This window comes from Carassius auratus, chromosome 41 (assembly GCF_003368295.1).
Source record: "Carassius auratus strain Wakin chromosome 41, ASM336829v1, whole genome shotgun sequence".
NCBI classification, from domain to species: Eukaryota; Metazoa; Chordata; class Actinopteri; order Cypriniformes; family Cyprinidae; genus Carassius; species Carassius auratus.
The window spans coordinates 19,646,828-19,663,354 of record NC_039283.1 but is presented as its reverse complement, the minus strand read 5'-3'; the positions used below and the strand labels follow the sequence as shown (position 1 = coordinate 19,663,354).

The following is a 16,527-nucleotide window of genomic DNA, read 5'->3' as shown; positions in this document are numbered from 1 at the left end:
TTAAAGCAGTTGTATGTGATCAGAGCCTTGAATGCTGTGTGTCAAGCCATGCACTTTTCTATATACTGCAAACCCTAATAAATTGAGACTACTCAAATGATTTGAGGAAAGTGATTCCCTCAGTTTAACTGAGTAATGGGAAAGTGACAACTCAGTTTTATTGATTTCACCTAATGTGGTCTTGTCATTGAATTAACTTATTTTTTTAAGTACAGATAACTTAAAAGGCAAACAGACTAAACACAAACATTCCAGTTTATATATTATTGTGTTTATTTGCTTTAATAAAATTATAAATCATGTAAACTATTTTTTCTTCACATCAACAACTTTATTTGGGTTACACTACAATGGAATTTTGATGATACTGACTTAAAGCTGCAGTAGGTAACTTTTGTAAAAAATATATATTTTTTACATATTTGTTAAACCTGTCATTATGTCCTGACAGTAGAATATGAGACAGATAATCTATGAAAAAATCAAGCTCCTCTGGCTCCTCCCAGTGGTCCTATTGCCATTTCCAGAAACTCTATCGCTCCCGGTAAAAAATAACCAATCAGAGCTGCGGTCCGTAACTTTGTTTGTGTTCAAAATGTAGAAAATTTTTTTTATAATAAGCGAGTACACCATGAATCCATTTTCCAAACCGTGTTTTTATCTTGTCCTGAATCACAAGGGTACACCTATAATAAGTGTTTATATTCGGACTATTTTAGATTGCTTCGGGGGTACCGCGGCGGAGTAACCCAGTACCTTTGTGATTCTTCATAGACATAAGCAGAGAGAAGTAGTTCCGGCTACAATGTTCTTCCGCAAGACGCAAGCAGTTCTTTTTATTAACCGCTAGAGCCTCAAAAGTTACCTACCGCAGCTTTAAACATTTAAAAAAAAATACAATTACAATACTTGGAGTATCAGAACAATTAAAAGCACACTGAACAACAGCAGACATAACTGTGAACTTAATGTATTTAACAGAAACAATGCTTTTATAAGAGTAAGCTCATATTGTTAAGTCACATTTTCAACAGAAACATCTTAACAGTCACCAAAATGTGTAATTGTATGGAGCATAGAAATTCACACAGTATTTGTGAATGGAAGTAGGCTAGCTATTCAAAGTTTTACTTTTTAACCAATTAGGTTTGCCAAAGAACATATTTTAGAATGCAGGTCTTTCTTCCCCATGGAAAGTAGAATACATTGAACACATCAAGGATCATGCTGCGATCAATTAAAATGGATTCACATGCATCCAAACTCACATACATTTCAAAAGGTGCAAAATAAAGGAATATTTCACCCAAAAAAATAAAACTTGCTGTTAATTTACTCACCCTCAAGCTATCCAAATGTAGGTGACTTTTCTTCTTCAGTTTCAACACTAAAATGTATTTTAGCTTAAACTGTGGTGCTTTGTGATGCAAGTCACAGCTACTTGCACTATGAGAGTAAAAAAAAAAAAAAAACCATACACAGGAAAAATGTATTTAATATTGTGGCTCCTGACAATAAATTGAGTCTTTATGAAGCGAAGTGAGTAAATTAACAGTAAACTTTCATTTTAAGGTGAACTATCCCTTTAACCTACCAGCACACTTGGATGACCTTCAGGATGACCGCCTGTCTGCTAGTCCTGATGTCGGAGGAAAACAGATTTAACACCACTCCAAATGTGTTTATACTATAGACTTTATAAAAACAGGTTTATACCTTGGAAATAAGGCTGGGCGATATAGCCCAAAACACTATTGTTCAATGTTGTCTTTGACAACACTGCCGTCTTGTGGCAGATGCATGTGCTTTTCCATAGTTCAATTTCACATTAATAAAGTGTTGAGTGGCATAAGATGATGATGATGAACCATTTAACAGATGAGTAGCATATATGGGGGGGTCTAAGAATGAGAAAATGTATCTCATGAATGTCTTGAATAAATTAAATGTCTTATCGTTAACGTCACAAAAAAATTAATCATCATCATTTTTTTAAAGAATAAAATAATTAGGAAATGTTTGCCTTGTTAACTACTTCATTACAGTGTATTAAACTATCATAGCATGGTACAATGCATCATTAAACGGATAAAAAAGGGACTGAAGTAAACTGTCTCTACACTAACTTTTTCTGGGATATTGTGTTATTGGTTGAACATAGACCACAGCTGAAGTCAGATATATTATGGAAATTTGTTAATAAAGATTTTTTATTTTTTTACAATAAGAACTTTGATTAATCAAAATAATAATAATAATAGGCTCAGTATAATAATGTCTAGAAAATTAAATAAAAAAAAATCGTATTTGGCATATAAACCATCCTAAAAGGTATGGATTTATTGCATCCCAAACATTATCAGAGTGATGATTTAATGGAATAAGCTTCTAATAGACAGACTAATTTACTGGCTTGTGAACTGAGACAAAAAACAATAATAATAATAATTCACTGTCATGTTGTTCTAAGTGTATAATGAGAGATTTTTAATCCTTTGAAGTGATCTGACGTTGTTTTTCCACTTCATTTGACACTGACAGATGCTGTAGCTGTGCATTGAAAAGATAACAATAGCTTTATTGTTCACAATAACGGATTGTAACTCACTTGTTATTGTCTGCATATATCAAACTGATGTTTTGTTACTCCCATGTATAAAGAACTCTATACATTGTTTTGAACTTTTCTGTCTAGACAGGAAACACGATGACATTAAGTGGAAGATGGGACTTACAGTTGTTTATTCATTTAGATACACCACAGTATACATCAACACAGCCATTTCCACATACAACAGTAAAGGTAGGTTATCACCAGTCTTTATTGTTCCTGTTCTGCAATGCAGCAGAACATGAGTGTTTAGTTCCGCTCCGTGAAGAAAAAAAAAAGAGTTCCAGTGCTGAAAGAAAATCAAGAAAGTAACTTTCCGAACAGTTCTTCCTCTTTACATAAGTGCAATACCAAAAGAAAGACAATAGTTAAAACAAACTCTAAACATGGTCATGTTTCAAATAGTTAAGTTTTTAGAGATTCTGTAAGTGTCTTCGAGGTGAGTAGATTAGTACAGAGTTTAAGAAAGAGACGCTTCGCAGTTTAGAGAGTTCCTTATAATTCCACTTGGGCATTATGGGAAATGAGGCTTTAGGTCAAATCCCGTTGATGGAAGGAGATGACCTCATCTATTGTCTTTCTCAGTGACATCAGCTCTTGGAGGCTCCCCTGTTTTACTGTACTGTGTGATTTCAAATGGTGTGTTTAATTCTTAAAACTGTGGTACAGCAGTAAATACAACATATTCTGTTTACAGTTTACATTTAATATCTACAGTGTGTAATTAATATTATCAAATAATTTCCTAATTGTATTGTTATGGTATATACCTATTAATTTAATAAAGCACCCACCATGTGATCATTTTCGCAGATATTTGCCTTGTAAATCATCATTATGAGCCAACTGACAACATGTCAGTCATACGTTCTAGTCTTTTTGATGACATCATCAATCTGTGACATCATTGTCTGCTGGTGCTGTGCACACTAAAGGGCCATTCACATAGAACACATTTTTACATACAACTGTGCTGCTTTCCCATTCCCGTTCTGTGTAAATATGCACTACATCTCAGGTCTTTTGCAGCATCTCACACATGACACAGCATTCTAAATATACATGCTCAAGTTAAAAGATATTCAACTTTTAAATGCCACTCTAAACCTTTTTTTTATTATTATTCCACTGCCCTGTGTCTTGTATTTTCAAACACAAAAATACACTTGTACATTATTGTGCTATGTGTTGCGCTAGATGGTGCATTTTGTGTCTTTTGCAGTGTCTTGTGCATGAGAGCCATGTTTTTAAAAGGCTGTGTCATGTTAAGTGCAACTTAAATGTCTCTACACCTTTTTTAAGTGTTCTGTATTCCACTGTATTGCTTATCGTTGGTTTTCTTTCATAAAAGTGATAGATGTGTGTCTTTGACCATTCTGCTTGCATCTCGCATCTTCTGCAACATCAACTGGCTTTCTAAAAAAAAAAAGTGTTTAAGCTAAAAGGTTATCTTCTTTAGATTAGCATTTTTAAATGCAGAAATGCATTCGGTGTGAATGGCCCCTTTTTGTCCTCCGCATGTTCCTGGCTGCAAAAATAAATGCTGGTCACCGTTAATCATGACTTTGCGTATTTGCTACTTCACAAAAGGCTCATACCGCAGGGACAATTTCTTTTACTGGGACCGGATCATAAACCAGCTTTTACACTACATCGCACAGAACCTTTCCTGGTTAATGCAGCAGCAGCCTATTGACACAATATTCATCTCAAGGGAATATGAATCACTTTAAATGGGAAAATAAATCATCCTTCCACCTTCTATCTGATGGATCTGTGTTGGTTTATGAACAAGGAATGGTACACGGGGAGCTGCACAATTCATGATACAACAGCTAGATGCATTTCATGGTCATTAAAAGGCCAGACAGGTCCTTTCTCTTCAGTAGCCATCTCACACAGGTATACATACATTTACATTCAAAAATGCACACACACACACACACAACAAGCACCTGTATGCATACTCACACAAGGACGCATGCATGTAGTCAGGCACATTAGAATATACATTTAACACAGATTAGTTGTGATGCTCAGACTGTTCTTGTAGATAAAGTGCTGAACTTCGAATAGAAAATTCCACATATGCACAGAACACACAAAGGCATTCATACCAGGGCATAGTTATAGCCCTTGTGTACAAAAGGAACATTTTCATGACAAACGGAGACATCATAGCTGTAATGGACATAATTCATTCTTTCTCAAAAGCCACTTTGGCTGGGATAGTTCACCCAAAAATGAATATTCTGCCATTATTTATAAAAATATATATATTTTTAATTAAATTTAAAGGAAGGAATCAAAAGTTGTTTTTGAACCCCAGTGACTTTCATAATATGGGCAACAGTTGAAGCACTCTTCAAAATATCATTGAGATTTGGAACAACATGAAAGAAACTAAATGATGGGTTTTCATTTTTGAATGAACTCACCCTTTAAAATGTTCCAAACAAAGAGTGTTGACTTTTTTAATAAATCTGAAGCATAAAGATGAGCAGAACACGCTCATCTTTTCATTTTTGTGCTAAATTATGAATCAGCCAGGGCTGCATCTGATACTGCAATCCAGTGGCATCACATCCTACTGTACTTTTCACAGCATCCGGTAATTTAGCGCTCTTCACATGTCATACTTTAGGGAAGTGTGCACTGGCAGTGAAAAACAAATAGACTGCAATTCGCAGGTAAAACATGGCACTTGATGGGTCGGACACTCTGTAAGGCAAGTCAGAAGTCAATTTGACAATAATTTGCATTGGTTTATGAGTTAATAGTAGCCAAAACAGAAATTTGGTGTCTAAAAAGCACTACTGAGGGGTAAATTTGATCTGATTAATGAAAAAAAAAAAAAATATATATATATATATATATATATATATATATATCTATCAGTCACCTCTCAGTAAGGTATTGCTTATGAAGTTTGCAATATTTCATTCATGATTTAAGAGTTCATCTGAGCTCCACATTTTGCTAATTGCACTGGTCTAATGGCATGGGAACTTTATTTATTTTATTTATCTACCTTATTTTACTTACTGTGTCTCCTGTAATTCAAACCGTAGCACATGGTGCTAGCAACACCAAGGTCATGGGTTTGATTCCCAGGAACACATGAAAAAAGTGTATTTGGTGTATTGAATGCAATATATGTCTGGCAAATGTGTAAATACCATGTGAGTAACACTGCACCAAAATGAAGTTGGATTTAGAGGCACAATGCAGGTATGAACATCTCCAGTGATCCAGTCTACCTAAACTATCCTGTATACAAACTAACCTGTCAGCAAACATGCTGACATCCCTTTACAGATCTCATGTAAACCCGGTTAAATAGGTTGTAATGGCACCTTTCAGCGGGCAGTCCATTCTTTAAATGTAATGTGGTTTTAAGCATGTCACCAATTTGGTAAACAGAAAGCGGTTGGTTCAAAATGCATTGGCAAGCCACAAAAAAACAATTAACGACAAATATAACATACACTGAAAAAAAAGAAGGGCCTTCATTGTTAGTTGCTTCAGTTGTTGTAGACCAGTTCAATCCTTCCTACATGTGCAAGCTAGTGTCCCTGCCTTGATATCTACTCCTGCTTCTCTTCGAGATACACCTTCACCCGTTTGCGCACATAGAATGCAGTGAGTGCGCTGCAACATGCTGTGAAGATAAAAAGAGCCACTGCATCGTGAGCCAAGTCTCCATGGAGACTTTCATAGAAAGATCTCCTCTCGCTGTAATCCAGTCGCACTGCTTCAATCTGCACTAGAGTGCAGAGCACAAGGAACACATGGAAGATCTGATGGCCCTGCCCGATGAAGTCACAACATCCCGGGAACCAGCGCTCAGGATGGGGGTATGAGAAGAAGTAGGCGCTGATCAAAAAGAAGAGGCCCTGGTAGCAGTGGTACACCACCGCCTGGTCGTCACAGCCTTGTTCAGAGCTGTAGCATTTATAGATGCGATGGAACACTGGGCTGATGTCTAAACAGTAGGCCAGGCCCGAGGGAACCACTTGGAATAGCTTGTGAACAAATCTGGGCAAGTTCGGGCTGGCGTATTTGCCGTAGCAGCAGCCCGTACAGGAGAGCCAGGCCAGGAAGGCTGCGGCTGGCAAGAAAAAGCTTTGCACTTGAGCGTGCCATTCTTCTGCGATGACGTAATAGAAGTGGGCCAGGGCGCTGCCATACTGGTATACGGCTACGCCAACGTAGTCCAAAAAATAAAAGGTGTAGTGGGAAAGCTCAGACTTGGCTGAGAGCAAGTGGGCAAGCGCACTGCAGCCCAGGTAGGTGAACGCGGCTAGGAGCAGAATGAACATCGGCTGGGCGTGTGGGTCCCGCAGGAAGTCCACAGTTTCAGACAGCTCCTGAAACTTGACTAAAATAATGAGGGAGGCCAGCAGGTGTGTCCACACATTTACAGACTCATTATGCCTCTGGAACAGGGTGAGGAAGTAGTAGCGCCAGTTCTGGTCGGGCGGCCTGTAGCCCGTGACTATGTGCGACTCACGGAAAACCCACGGCACATCGCTCACCATCACAGTACAGGGCAGTTTAGGGAAGGCTGACTCCAGGAAACGGGGGATCTGGCGAAGCTGCTGTGCGTTGATGAACAGCCTCCCAATCTGCTCCATCACAACCGTCGCCATGGTGAGGACTAATTAAGCGGCAGTCTTCTGTGAAATCTGTTTGGAAAACATATTCAACAGTTATATATAGTATCCTTGCATTTGTAAATTTGTTCACATGGGAAACACAATATATATATATATATATATATATATATATATATATATATATATATATATATATATATATATATATATATAATGGTTTTCAAATATTTTAGGTAATCATGGTTTTAAACATCAAGAAAGTAATTTTTTTAAAGTATGCACTGAGTCAAGGGTAAAATGTTTTTTTTTTTTTTTTACATATAAAAAAAATCATGAAGACAAATTAAAAAGTTACCAAGGAATTTCAATGTTAATTTCTATGTTTTAACCTGTAAGTTTTAATACAAATCAACTCCTGGGACATGAAAGTGCCAGAAGTTGCAGAATCCTTATATTTTTAAACGTTTTAAATGGTGCATTTTAAAGAGCAGGTCATATGGGTTTAAAAAAAATATCTCTTTTGCAGTTTATAACGTAGCTATCCTTAAATTAAAAAATCTGCAAAGTTTTTAATCAAAAAAGTGCATGATACATAAAGATATTGTCTCTCAAAAGAGAGTCGACTCAGAGTCGCCTTAACGAGTCGTCATACTTTTGAATCTTTTGCCTGTTACTGGTATACGTCACTGGGTAACATATTTGCATAATCCCGCCTGCCCGCAAAATAGGAACACTCTGACCTGCCCACAAACACTTCCGCTAGTTAGTTTGTTTACATCATGTTGAGAAGACGCTGTGTTCAAGGATACCACAGAAATAAGATTCAAACCTTTTGTTGTGCTCGTCATTTTAACGAGGACCACTTCTATAATCTGTCTTTTTATCCTCTTTTTTTATCTTATTTTATTTGGACTAACAAGCATCTCCGAACTACAACCTGTATGTACGATTGATACGTTATTTGTACATTTCCAATTAAGTGCTCAATATTAAGTGCTTATATATGATGTATACCTAGTGCAGTTTTAGGTGTCCAGGTAAAGCACGATATTACTGTCTTAATGAAGTAGTTCTCATAATTCGCAATGAACCTAAGAATTTGTCGATTAATGTAGATGGAGGTTGTTCTAATTACTTCGTAAAGAATGTAGTGTAGCACACAGACTTTATAATCATTGTGAAATCGCTGTATATTTTGCTACGCCGGTGTCCTGACATTTTATCCTACCCGTCAGATTTTCCTACCCGGGTTTACTGCGCATGTGCACATTAATATCGCGTCCTTTTACTCATGCTAAACAATGATATTTAATGTATCTGCATAACTGTAACGGTAGGTTTAGGGTTGGGGGAGGTGTAGACTTTAATAAAAACACAATCTAATTGGTAGAAAATAATATTTAGGGAGAGACGAGGTAGTTAATGTAGTTATAAATAAGGCTGGTGCTCTTGTGATACTGTTCTGCATTATGTTTAAAAGATAAGATAGAATGTCTTTTTCTGTCCTTCTTCAAACATTACAGTAACTGTTAAAACATATTTTGGTTTACAAACTGTATTGTTTCATCAGTTAGTCACGTTAGCACTCAGCTAACATTTCCACCATTATTGTTTTTACAGTTTAGCAGCTAAATTTTAGCTGTTGGCACAATTTGCTTGCATAAGTGTTTTTGAATTTTATTTAATTATTATAAGAAAGGATTGGGACACTGTTTTATGTAAAGGTGCTTTATCAATGGTAGCTGGGTAACTGGCTCAAGGACTCCTCTCTGTGTCAATCACAACAAACGTGGCCAGCTGACCAATCAGAGCAGAGTAGGCTTTTGGATGGGAGGGGTTTGCTCCGAACATGCTTGGAATTAATCGTTTCGAAATCATTGACAAATGACTCTAGTATGAATGTATATTCTGAGAAAATTACAATGTTTTCTGATTTTAGATCGCATTTAAACCTGTTGTATGGGTCTACAACACTATTAGGACACTTTAAAATACCATATGACTTGCTCTTTAAAATCGTGGTCTAGTTTTTATCGGCTTATTTCCATTCTTTATGAATGCATGCAAATGACGCCACAATCTAAGCGATATAAGCAAATTGATACGTGTTCAAATAGAAGCATCATGAAAACCTTATTTTGTGAGAAAAAAAAACTGTTATGGATTTAAAGGTATTGCACAGACTAAAAACTGGTTTATCCTGAAATTAAGGTAAGTTGACGTTAACTGTATGTAAAACGGGGCGTTTCTTTTTGGACATCACCGCTTACGTAACATCAGATCTATGCGTAGAGCTCGAGCACATTAATTAATAAGGATAAATCTGATTAAACTAAAATCATCGTTCATAATGTCTGAAATACAAATGGACTGCATCTCTTAAAACGAAGAGATTTGGGGGGGAGGCTGTAGATATAATTTTAGTGATGACATCCCAAAAGACAGACGCTTCCCACACCCTAAAGCTTCTTTCGTACAGTCTATGGTAAAATCCAGAAAAAGAAACGTAACACCCCGGAAGCTCAACAATGAACTGTCTTGAGTAAATTCAATGTCTTAAAGATAAAAGCACTTCAAAAACGTTTTCTTCCTTGTCTCCTGTACTGTACACGTTTTAACAAATGTCGATAAGCTATCTTGGGTTCTCTCATCGTACGCACTACATTTACACTACATAACATTTTGAAAATGTTATCTAAAAGCATATGATATACAGTGCATATAGGCATTTGATTTTTTAGCTTTCATCTTGCCTTAAACCTACTATCGGTAACGTAAATTAAATGATTTACCTTTTAAGAGGACAATCCCCTCAGTCAGTGAACGGCATTTAACCGCGCCTTCACATTCGTCTTGAGGAAACGTAATTAAACAAAGAAACTTTAATTTACAGAAGAAAATATTACGTGAAAATTGTTGAGCGGGAGAGGGTCCTGTCAGCTCCCTGCAGTAGCGCTGTCAAATGGCCGTAATCTAAAGATGCCTGATGGGCAGGACAACTGTCCAATCAGACAAGCCAAAGACCATTGTCCCCGCCTCCGTCAAGAGTAACTCGCCAATAGGAAACAATCTTATAGGTGGCAACACCCTCTAAAATGTATGTGCTGTGAAATGTGAAACCAACCTCTTCTTATTAATACCGCCTACATGCCCTCTTTAATAAAGGACGAAGTTAAGAGCCAGTGTGATATAACACAGACAGGATACATATAAAAAGCATTTCAATTAATTGTATAGGCAATTTAAATGTACTCATTGTTTAATATGTTTACAATGTGAGTGTACTCTTGTTAATTTATTATGCTAAGATATGTGACAGCTTATTTCATCACCCACAACTCAGGCACTCTGCTGACACTGTGTCCTTGTCAAACTCGATGTTAACAGTGGAAACAAAGGTCCATGTTGTGAATTACGACACAGGAAAATATAACCTCATCAGACAAGTAATTCAAAAAAATAATAATTCCCACGCACTTTGCAGTCTTGTGTACCAAATTAAAGTTGTCAATGACAAAACATTTCAAGAATTCCTGTTGTACTTGTCCTTTTAGTGTTAAATGTAATTATTTTCATATTCATAGGCTTCTCCATCAATAATACTCTGAGTGATTGGATGATTCAGACGCAGTCATAAATAACAATGTGTGGGTGCTTTGAAGGTCATTTTGATATTTGAACTTTTTTGCTCCTTCCTACAACACAGACAATCAAATGTTTTCATTTTTATTTTATTCAATTAAAAAAAACATTATTTACACAACATATTACTGGACATGATCAATTTTTGGATGCATGTAATTGCTTCTACTAAGGGAGTTCAGAATTTGGAAATAAGATATAATTTATTTATTTTTAGAAAAGATTGATGCACTATTTCTGAACACATAATAATGTGGCAGCATGTGGACAACAAGCCATTCATCACTGCAAAGCTGTTTACAACTAACATACATTTTCATGCATCTAACTGTTTTGGCAACAAAGGATAAATCAATAATGTCATCATGTCAACAATAGGATTTTTTTTTTGTTTGTTTGTTTTTTTTGTGCTGAAATAATCAGACACTTTTTCGAAAAAGCCTTGTCTAATACCTGTTCGACAAACTCAAAACCACTAGATGCCAGTATGGTTCAAATACATTCTCAAGCAACAGATTTTATAATTTTTTTAACACATTAACCTTTGCAAGTACTTATTGGAATGCATTTTCTTTTTTATTAGTGCATATTGATTATGAATTACTATAAAAGTATTATCTAGTAAAGGAAAGGTGTGTGGATACTGAAATGTTTAGTTTTCACACTAGGATCTCATGCAGACTATAAAGAGTACATCAAAAAGTGTCCAAAAAGAACTCATTATTGTTCTGGCAAAAAATAATTTCCATATAGAATACAGAAACTGCCATTTATATTCATAGTGTACCGATTTTAAGAAGTTCTTTTACTCCACATTACAATCTGGCTGACTGACAGATCAACAAAGAGGCAGTGGCAAAACTGGTACAATAACAAACAACTGTAAAACTTTAATAAGCTCATAGGATGGCAGTACTGACATACAAGGGAACAGGTGGACTTGCACAATGCAGTATACCAAGTATATAATAGACCTAAGCATAAAACAGCCATGCTTCCCTATCAGCAAAACACTGCTCATTTTAAACGCTATAGAGCTGCAACTGGACAAATCTACAGGTTAGTTGGGATGATAAAAGACAGAACTGAATACACAAACTGATGAAATGTTGTGCACCAGCTTTTCCCCAAAACCCCTTAATAAAAAAGTGGCAAGTACATGGATCCAAACACGGAAAACTGGCCAATTTAATGGAACAAAAAAATCTTTGGATACATTAAAAAGCCCAAAACTATACCCTAAATGAAAAGGAAAATGAGAGCGAAAACTTAGTTTTCACCCTCTGCCCCATCTTTTGTTTCTTTGTTCTTTCGTACCTCTTCGAGCTTCTTGTCCTAAAATAAAGAAAAATACATCCATTAACATAATGGAAATTCAACAGAACTGAAACCTTACAAAGTAACATATAATGCATATGCATTGATCCATTCACAGACCTTCTCTTTGAACTTCTCATTCAGTGCTGCCATGCGTGCTGTGCGGTTTTCTTTGTTGGCTTCCATTTTCTGGTTTAGTTTCTCCTCTGCCATCTTGCTAAAGTTGTTGTTCTCCTCCATTGCTTTCTGAAGGACTTCCTTCTCGTGCTCTCGTTTCTCAGCTAAGTGCTTCAGGACCTCTGCCTCATGGTTCTAATATGAGAAGGTAAACAAACGAGGAACAGAAAGCACAATCACTAATGCAACAGATCCTTAAATGACCACTTACCTTGCGTCTTTCCTCTGCCGCCTCCAGTTTTTTCTGGATCTCGTCCAGAGATACCTCCTTCTTCTTGGGGGTGGAAAGTGGGAATTCTCCCTTGGCATCTGGAGCCGTAGGACTCAGGATGACTTCAAAAGCCTGTCCTGAGGCACGCTTGTCCAGTTCCTTAACCTGAATGTCTGTGAATGATACGCCATTGCATTTAATTACACATGCTTGACTTCCATTGCAGAATGATTTAAGTTAAATGACCTTATAGTGAAGCATATTGATTTCAATATTGGAGCTTAGCTGCTCATATTTTAACATCTTACCTCCAGAGGACGCCATTGCACTTCCAACCTCAACGGTTTCACACACCTGCCAAATGAAGGCATATAATAATATCAAAAATGGAAACGTTTTGCTACTAATGCTGATGAAAATCTTTTCTCTTAACTATCTGTCCCTCCCCACAAACTGAAAACATATTGTGGTTTAAATACAAGAAATAATACATATACCTAATAAATATCTAAATAATAACTAAAATACACTACTCAAAGGAGTGGTTTCGCCACAATAGACATGCATAATAAGTGGATGAAATTATGGGAAGGAAACAAGCTGGAATACATAAGGTCAAACAAAGAAACAAGTCTATTAAATAGCAATATATCCATTTTTATGCTGGAAGCCAAGAAGAGGATGAGTCGCTGCCAGCACAACAAGCACTGGATCCATCTATTCAGATGTGCTGTCATCATCATCTAATTAAACGATAACAGTTTAATTAAAATATATAATGCAGGGTGTACACTCGGGTGAAATGTAGAGACAAACAAATCAGCATCATGCATAATGTAATGAGATCCAACTGGCCACTGAGAGATTTAAACAAAGGGGATATTGTGTAAGAATCAAACAAAGACAGCCTAATCCGTTGAAGTGGTTTGTTAAATATTAAGTATTAGACAAACTTGTCATCTTAAAAATGACCTGACAACATATTATCTCTTCATGGGTGAAAATAAAGATCCAGCCCCACTGTCTATCCGATGGGATGCAGGATCTCATAAGACAATAGATGACCGAGATACACCCTGAACCCCAATTAGTACAGCCTTCAAAAATCCATAATACCACACATTGTACTATATAACGCATGAATAAGACCCTAATAATGTTCAAGAAACATGCAAATATGGAATGCAACATTTAGAAATAATGGTATTGGTGTATACCCCGTTTAATGCAAACCAGATCACACCCTAATCTCTCCCATTTTACACCAGACACAACTGCACTGCCTATTGTGCAGAATAATCTCAGTGTTGACAGGCAAAATGCATTATTTCATATGTTTATTAATCGATGTCATTGATGCATTAGAAGGTAAATAATATTATTTGACAGCATGGTTGGTGAATGGACAAATAACAAAGACAAAAGACGTCGAGACCCATTAGATCACCTGTCACTGTACTGCGGGCTATATACTGGGATTGTTGTTACAACAGAAAACTGTTGAAGTCTATGGCTGACAATAGAATTGATTTTGCACTAGCTAAACGGCTAAATAAACAAGCAAATCTCAACTACACGAGAGCCAGACGGCTAATGGTGACCTCGACCGTTTGAACAATTCCCTCCCGATTAAACGACGACAAACACAAAACCATAATGGTCGCACAACGACGAGCCGTTAGATTGCTGCGCGTGCTAATTTTAAATTCATGGACTTTATTTAGTTATGGTACGTTAACTCTATTCCTGATGTCTTTGTCTATTATCTGCATCCCCTCTTCAAAAAGGGAGGTAAATAAGGGTGTAACTAAAAATTAAAATCGATCTTTTATTTTTTTTATATACTTTAGATGCTTCTTCCCCTGTCTTGTCAGAAACAGTTGTAATAATATAATAATAATAGTAATAATTTTTGACGACAACAACTGAAAACACCCACCTTTAGATGCAGTGGAAATCAGAGCTGGAGTTGGCCGCGCGCAGATTCTTCTCTCGTTTCTGCCTCAGCATCAACCGTTCGCGCAAAAGAGGACCAAAGTGTATTACGTCACATTTGAATGTGACCAATGATCATCGAATAGAAAATTCTGGGATATGTAGTACGTTATAACTTCAATAGAAATTATGTGATTTACTTTTAAATTATTCTCATAATAGATATGACTACATTCATATTAAAAGTGTGCAATGTTTATTTCTCAAAATCAATTATCATAAATCATAAATGGACAATTAAAAAACAGTTAATTTCTTTCGACTAGCCTATTATTTCAGACGCCATTTTTTATTATTCTTTTTTATTGAACATAACCCTTTTTTTATTTCCAGCCACTGAACCACACTTACAGAATTGTTTGATATCATAGCAAAATATACATTAAAACTGACCAGATATACTTGTGATGACCACTTAAGATGAGGCTGTCATGGAACGAGTACTGACATCACCCCATTGTTAGTCATCTCACAACAAGTAACCAATCAATTCTTAGAACAAAACAGCAATATGTCTGTTGCTTGCTTTAACATTTGTTTTTGGAGCAAAGCAATATGGCAATTAACTCTTCCAATGCCTCAATGAATCCTGTGTCAGTGCATGAACTTTAGCTAAATGGCAGAGCTGATAGTCTCAGCAGTGTGATTCAAGCTGACTGGTTTTTACTGCTGGTGTTTATTTCCGTGCCATTGGAAGGTCTTGGTCTCTGCTTGAGAAAAGCAAATGTGGGAATCAATTGTTTTTACTATTTTAAGTACAATAATGCATTCATACACTCCATTCATTAATTTAGCAGATGCTCTTATCCAAAGTAACTTCCAAAAGAGGAAAATAGAACAAATACTGGCATGCATTTGCATTAGCCTACATGAGAGATTATTTGATATTTTTTGCTTGTAAGTTAAATATCTCTTTAATATTTTCCTGTACAGGCCTCATCCCTGTCCAAAAGTGCTTGTATCATGCCCCGCCAGTCTCCTCCTGCCCCTCCCAGGATCTCATTCATCCTGTTTGAGGAAGACATTTTGTAAGCTGTCCAGAGCAAGGGGGAGCAGATGGTGCTTAGATGCCTCGCCCAGCCTAGGGTCTCTGTGTCTTACACAAAGACACAAAGAGAGCTGAGAAACCCCCTGCCATGGACATTATTTTAACTGTTATCACTGGGGCCAGAGGGTTTCATAAAAGCAATTTTAAACAACATTTAAGTGAGTACAAATGAGTTCATTAGCAGGCTTTTCCATAACTATAAACATACTTGCTACCCATGTGTTGCTTCCCACATGTTGTTGAATGTTTGGAATTAAGCAGAGATTTTGGGAGGGTTTGTGAGAGTCTGACTCTCCTTTTTTTCTATTTATTATTTTTTTTACAAACAAGTTAGAATAGAATAAAATAGAAAATAGTATTTATTTTATTAAGTACTTGTTCTATTTATTTACAAAGTAATCTAAACATGATCAACATATATATATATGTGTGTGTGTGTGTGTGTGTGTGTATGTGTGTACAGACAGTGCATTTATATATTTTGCAAACTATTTAGTTGCTCATATTTAAGCTGAATAAACACTAATAAACTAAATATGTGTGTGTAAATCTTATATATAATATATATTAATATACATATACATATAATTATTTATTTATGTATGTATGTATATATCTTTCTGGAACCCAGTTAGGCAATGTTTTTTTAAGAGAATATAGAAATATGGCAAAACATTCAAGCATTGATTTTCCTGTGTTATGTGTCGCCTTTATTATTAGTGGGCTAGACACACTTATAACAGGCTAACACTAGATCTGTTTTAAATCCAATTTATCAACAGCCAGATGTGCACTTTGACTGACCCACGTGCACCAGATGTGCATAGATGAATGTAAGCTGGAAGACTTTATGCCAAATATATTTTTGAAAATGCACTGGAACATCTATTAGCTTGGATTTTGGATC

At 36.2% G+C, this 16,527-nt stretch overlaps 2 protein-coding genes across 2 annotated transcripts; both read right to left on the bottom strand.

The window, feature by feature from the left end:
• Positions 1 to 3,894: 3,894 nt before the first annotated feature.
• LOC113059197 (membrane progestin receptor alpha-B-like) lies at positions 3,895 to 10,313 on the bottom strand. Its single transcript, XM_026227526.1, has 2 exons — positions 10,023 to 10,313; positions 3,895 to 7,299 (listed from the first exon to the last, which is right to left on the bottom strand). Exon 2 carries the CDS (start codon positions 7,261 to 7,263, stop codon positions 6,199 to 6,201), a length of 1,065 nt encoding a protein of 354 aa, XP_026083311.1. The 5' UTR covers positions 7,264 to 7,299; positions 10,023 to 10,313; the 3' UTR covers positions 3,895 to 6,198.
• Positions 10,314 to 11,509: 1,196 nt separating this feature from the next.
• LOC113059196 (stathmin-like) lies at positions 11,510 to 14,599 on the bottom strand. Its single transcript, XM_026227525.1, has 5 exons — positions 14,517 to 14,599; positions 12,886 to 12,931; positions 12,578 to 12,750; positions 12,310 to 12,501; positions 11,510 to 12,207 (listed from the first exon to the last, which is right to left on the bottom strand). Exons 2-5 carry the CDS (start codon positions 12,899 to 12,901, stop codon positions 12,142 to 12,144), a joined length of 447 nt encoding a protein of 148 aa, XP_026083310.1. The 5' UTR covers positions 12,902 to 12,931; positions 14,517 to 14,599; the 3' UTR covers positions 11,510 to 12,141.
• Positions 14,600 to 16,527: the final 1,928 nt, after the last annotated feature.

What these genes read in the sequence shown, in the direction of transcription:
- LOC113059197 (XM_026227526.1), bottom strand. Translation starts at nt 7,263, where the DNA reads ATGGCGACGGTTGTGATGGAGCAGATTGGGAGGCTGTTCATCAACGCA.
- LOC113059196 (XM_026227525.1), bottom strand. An exon ending in CGGCAGAGGAAAGACGCAAG is followed by an intron (nt 12,502 to 12,577) that starts GTAAGTGGTCAT and finishes TTCTCATATTAG; the next exon opens with AACCATGAGGCAGAGGTCCT. An exon ending in ATGAGAAGTTCAAAGAGAAG is followed by an intron (nt 12,208 to 12,309) that starts GTCTGTGAATGG and finishes TCTTTATTTTAG; the next exon opens with GACAAGAAGCTCGAAGAGGT.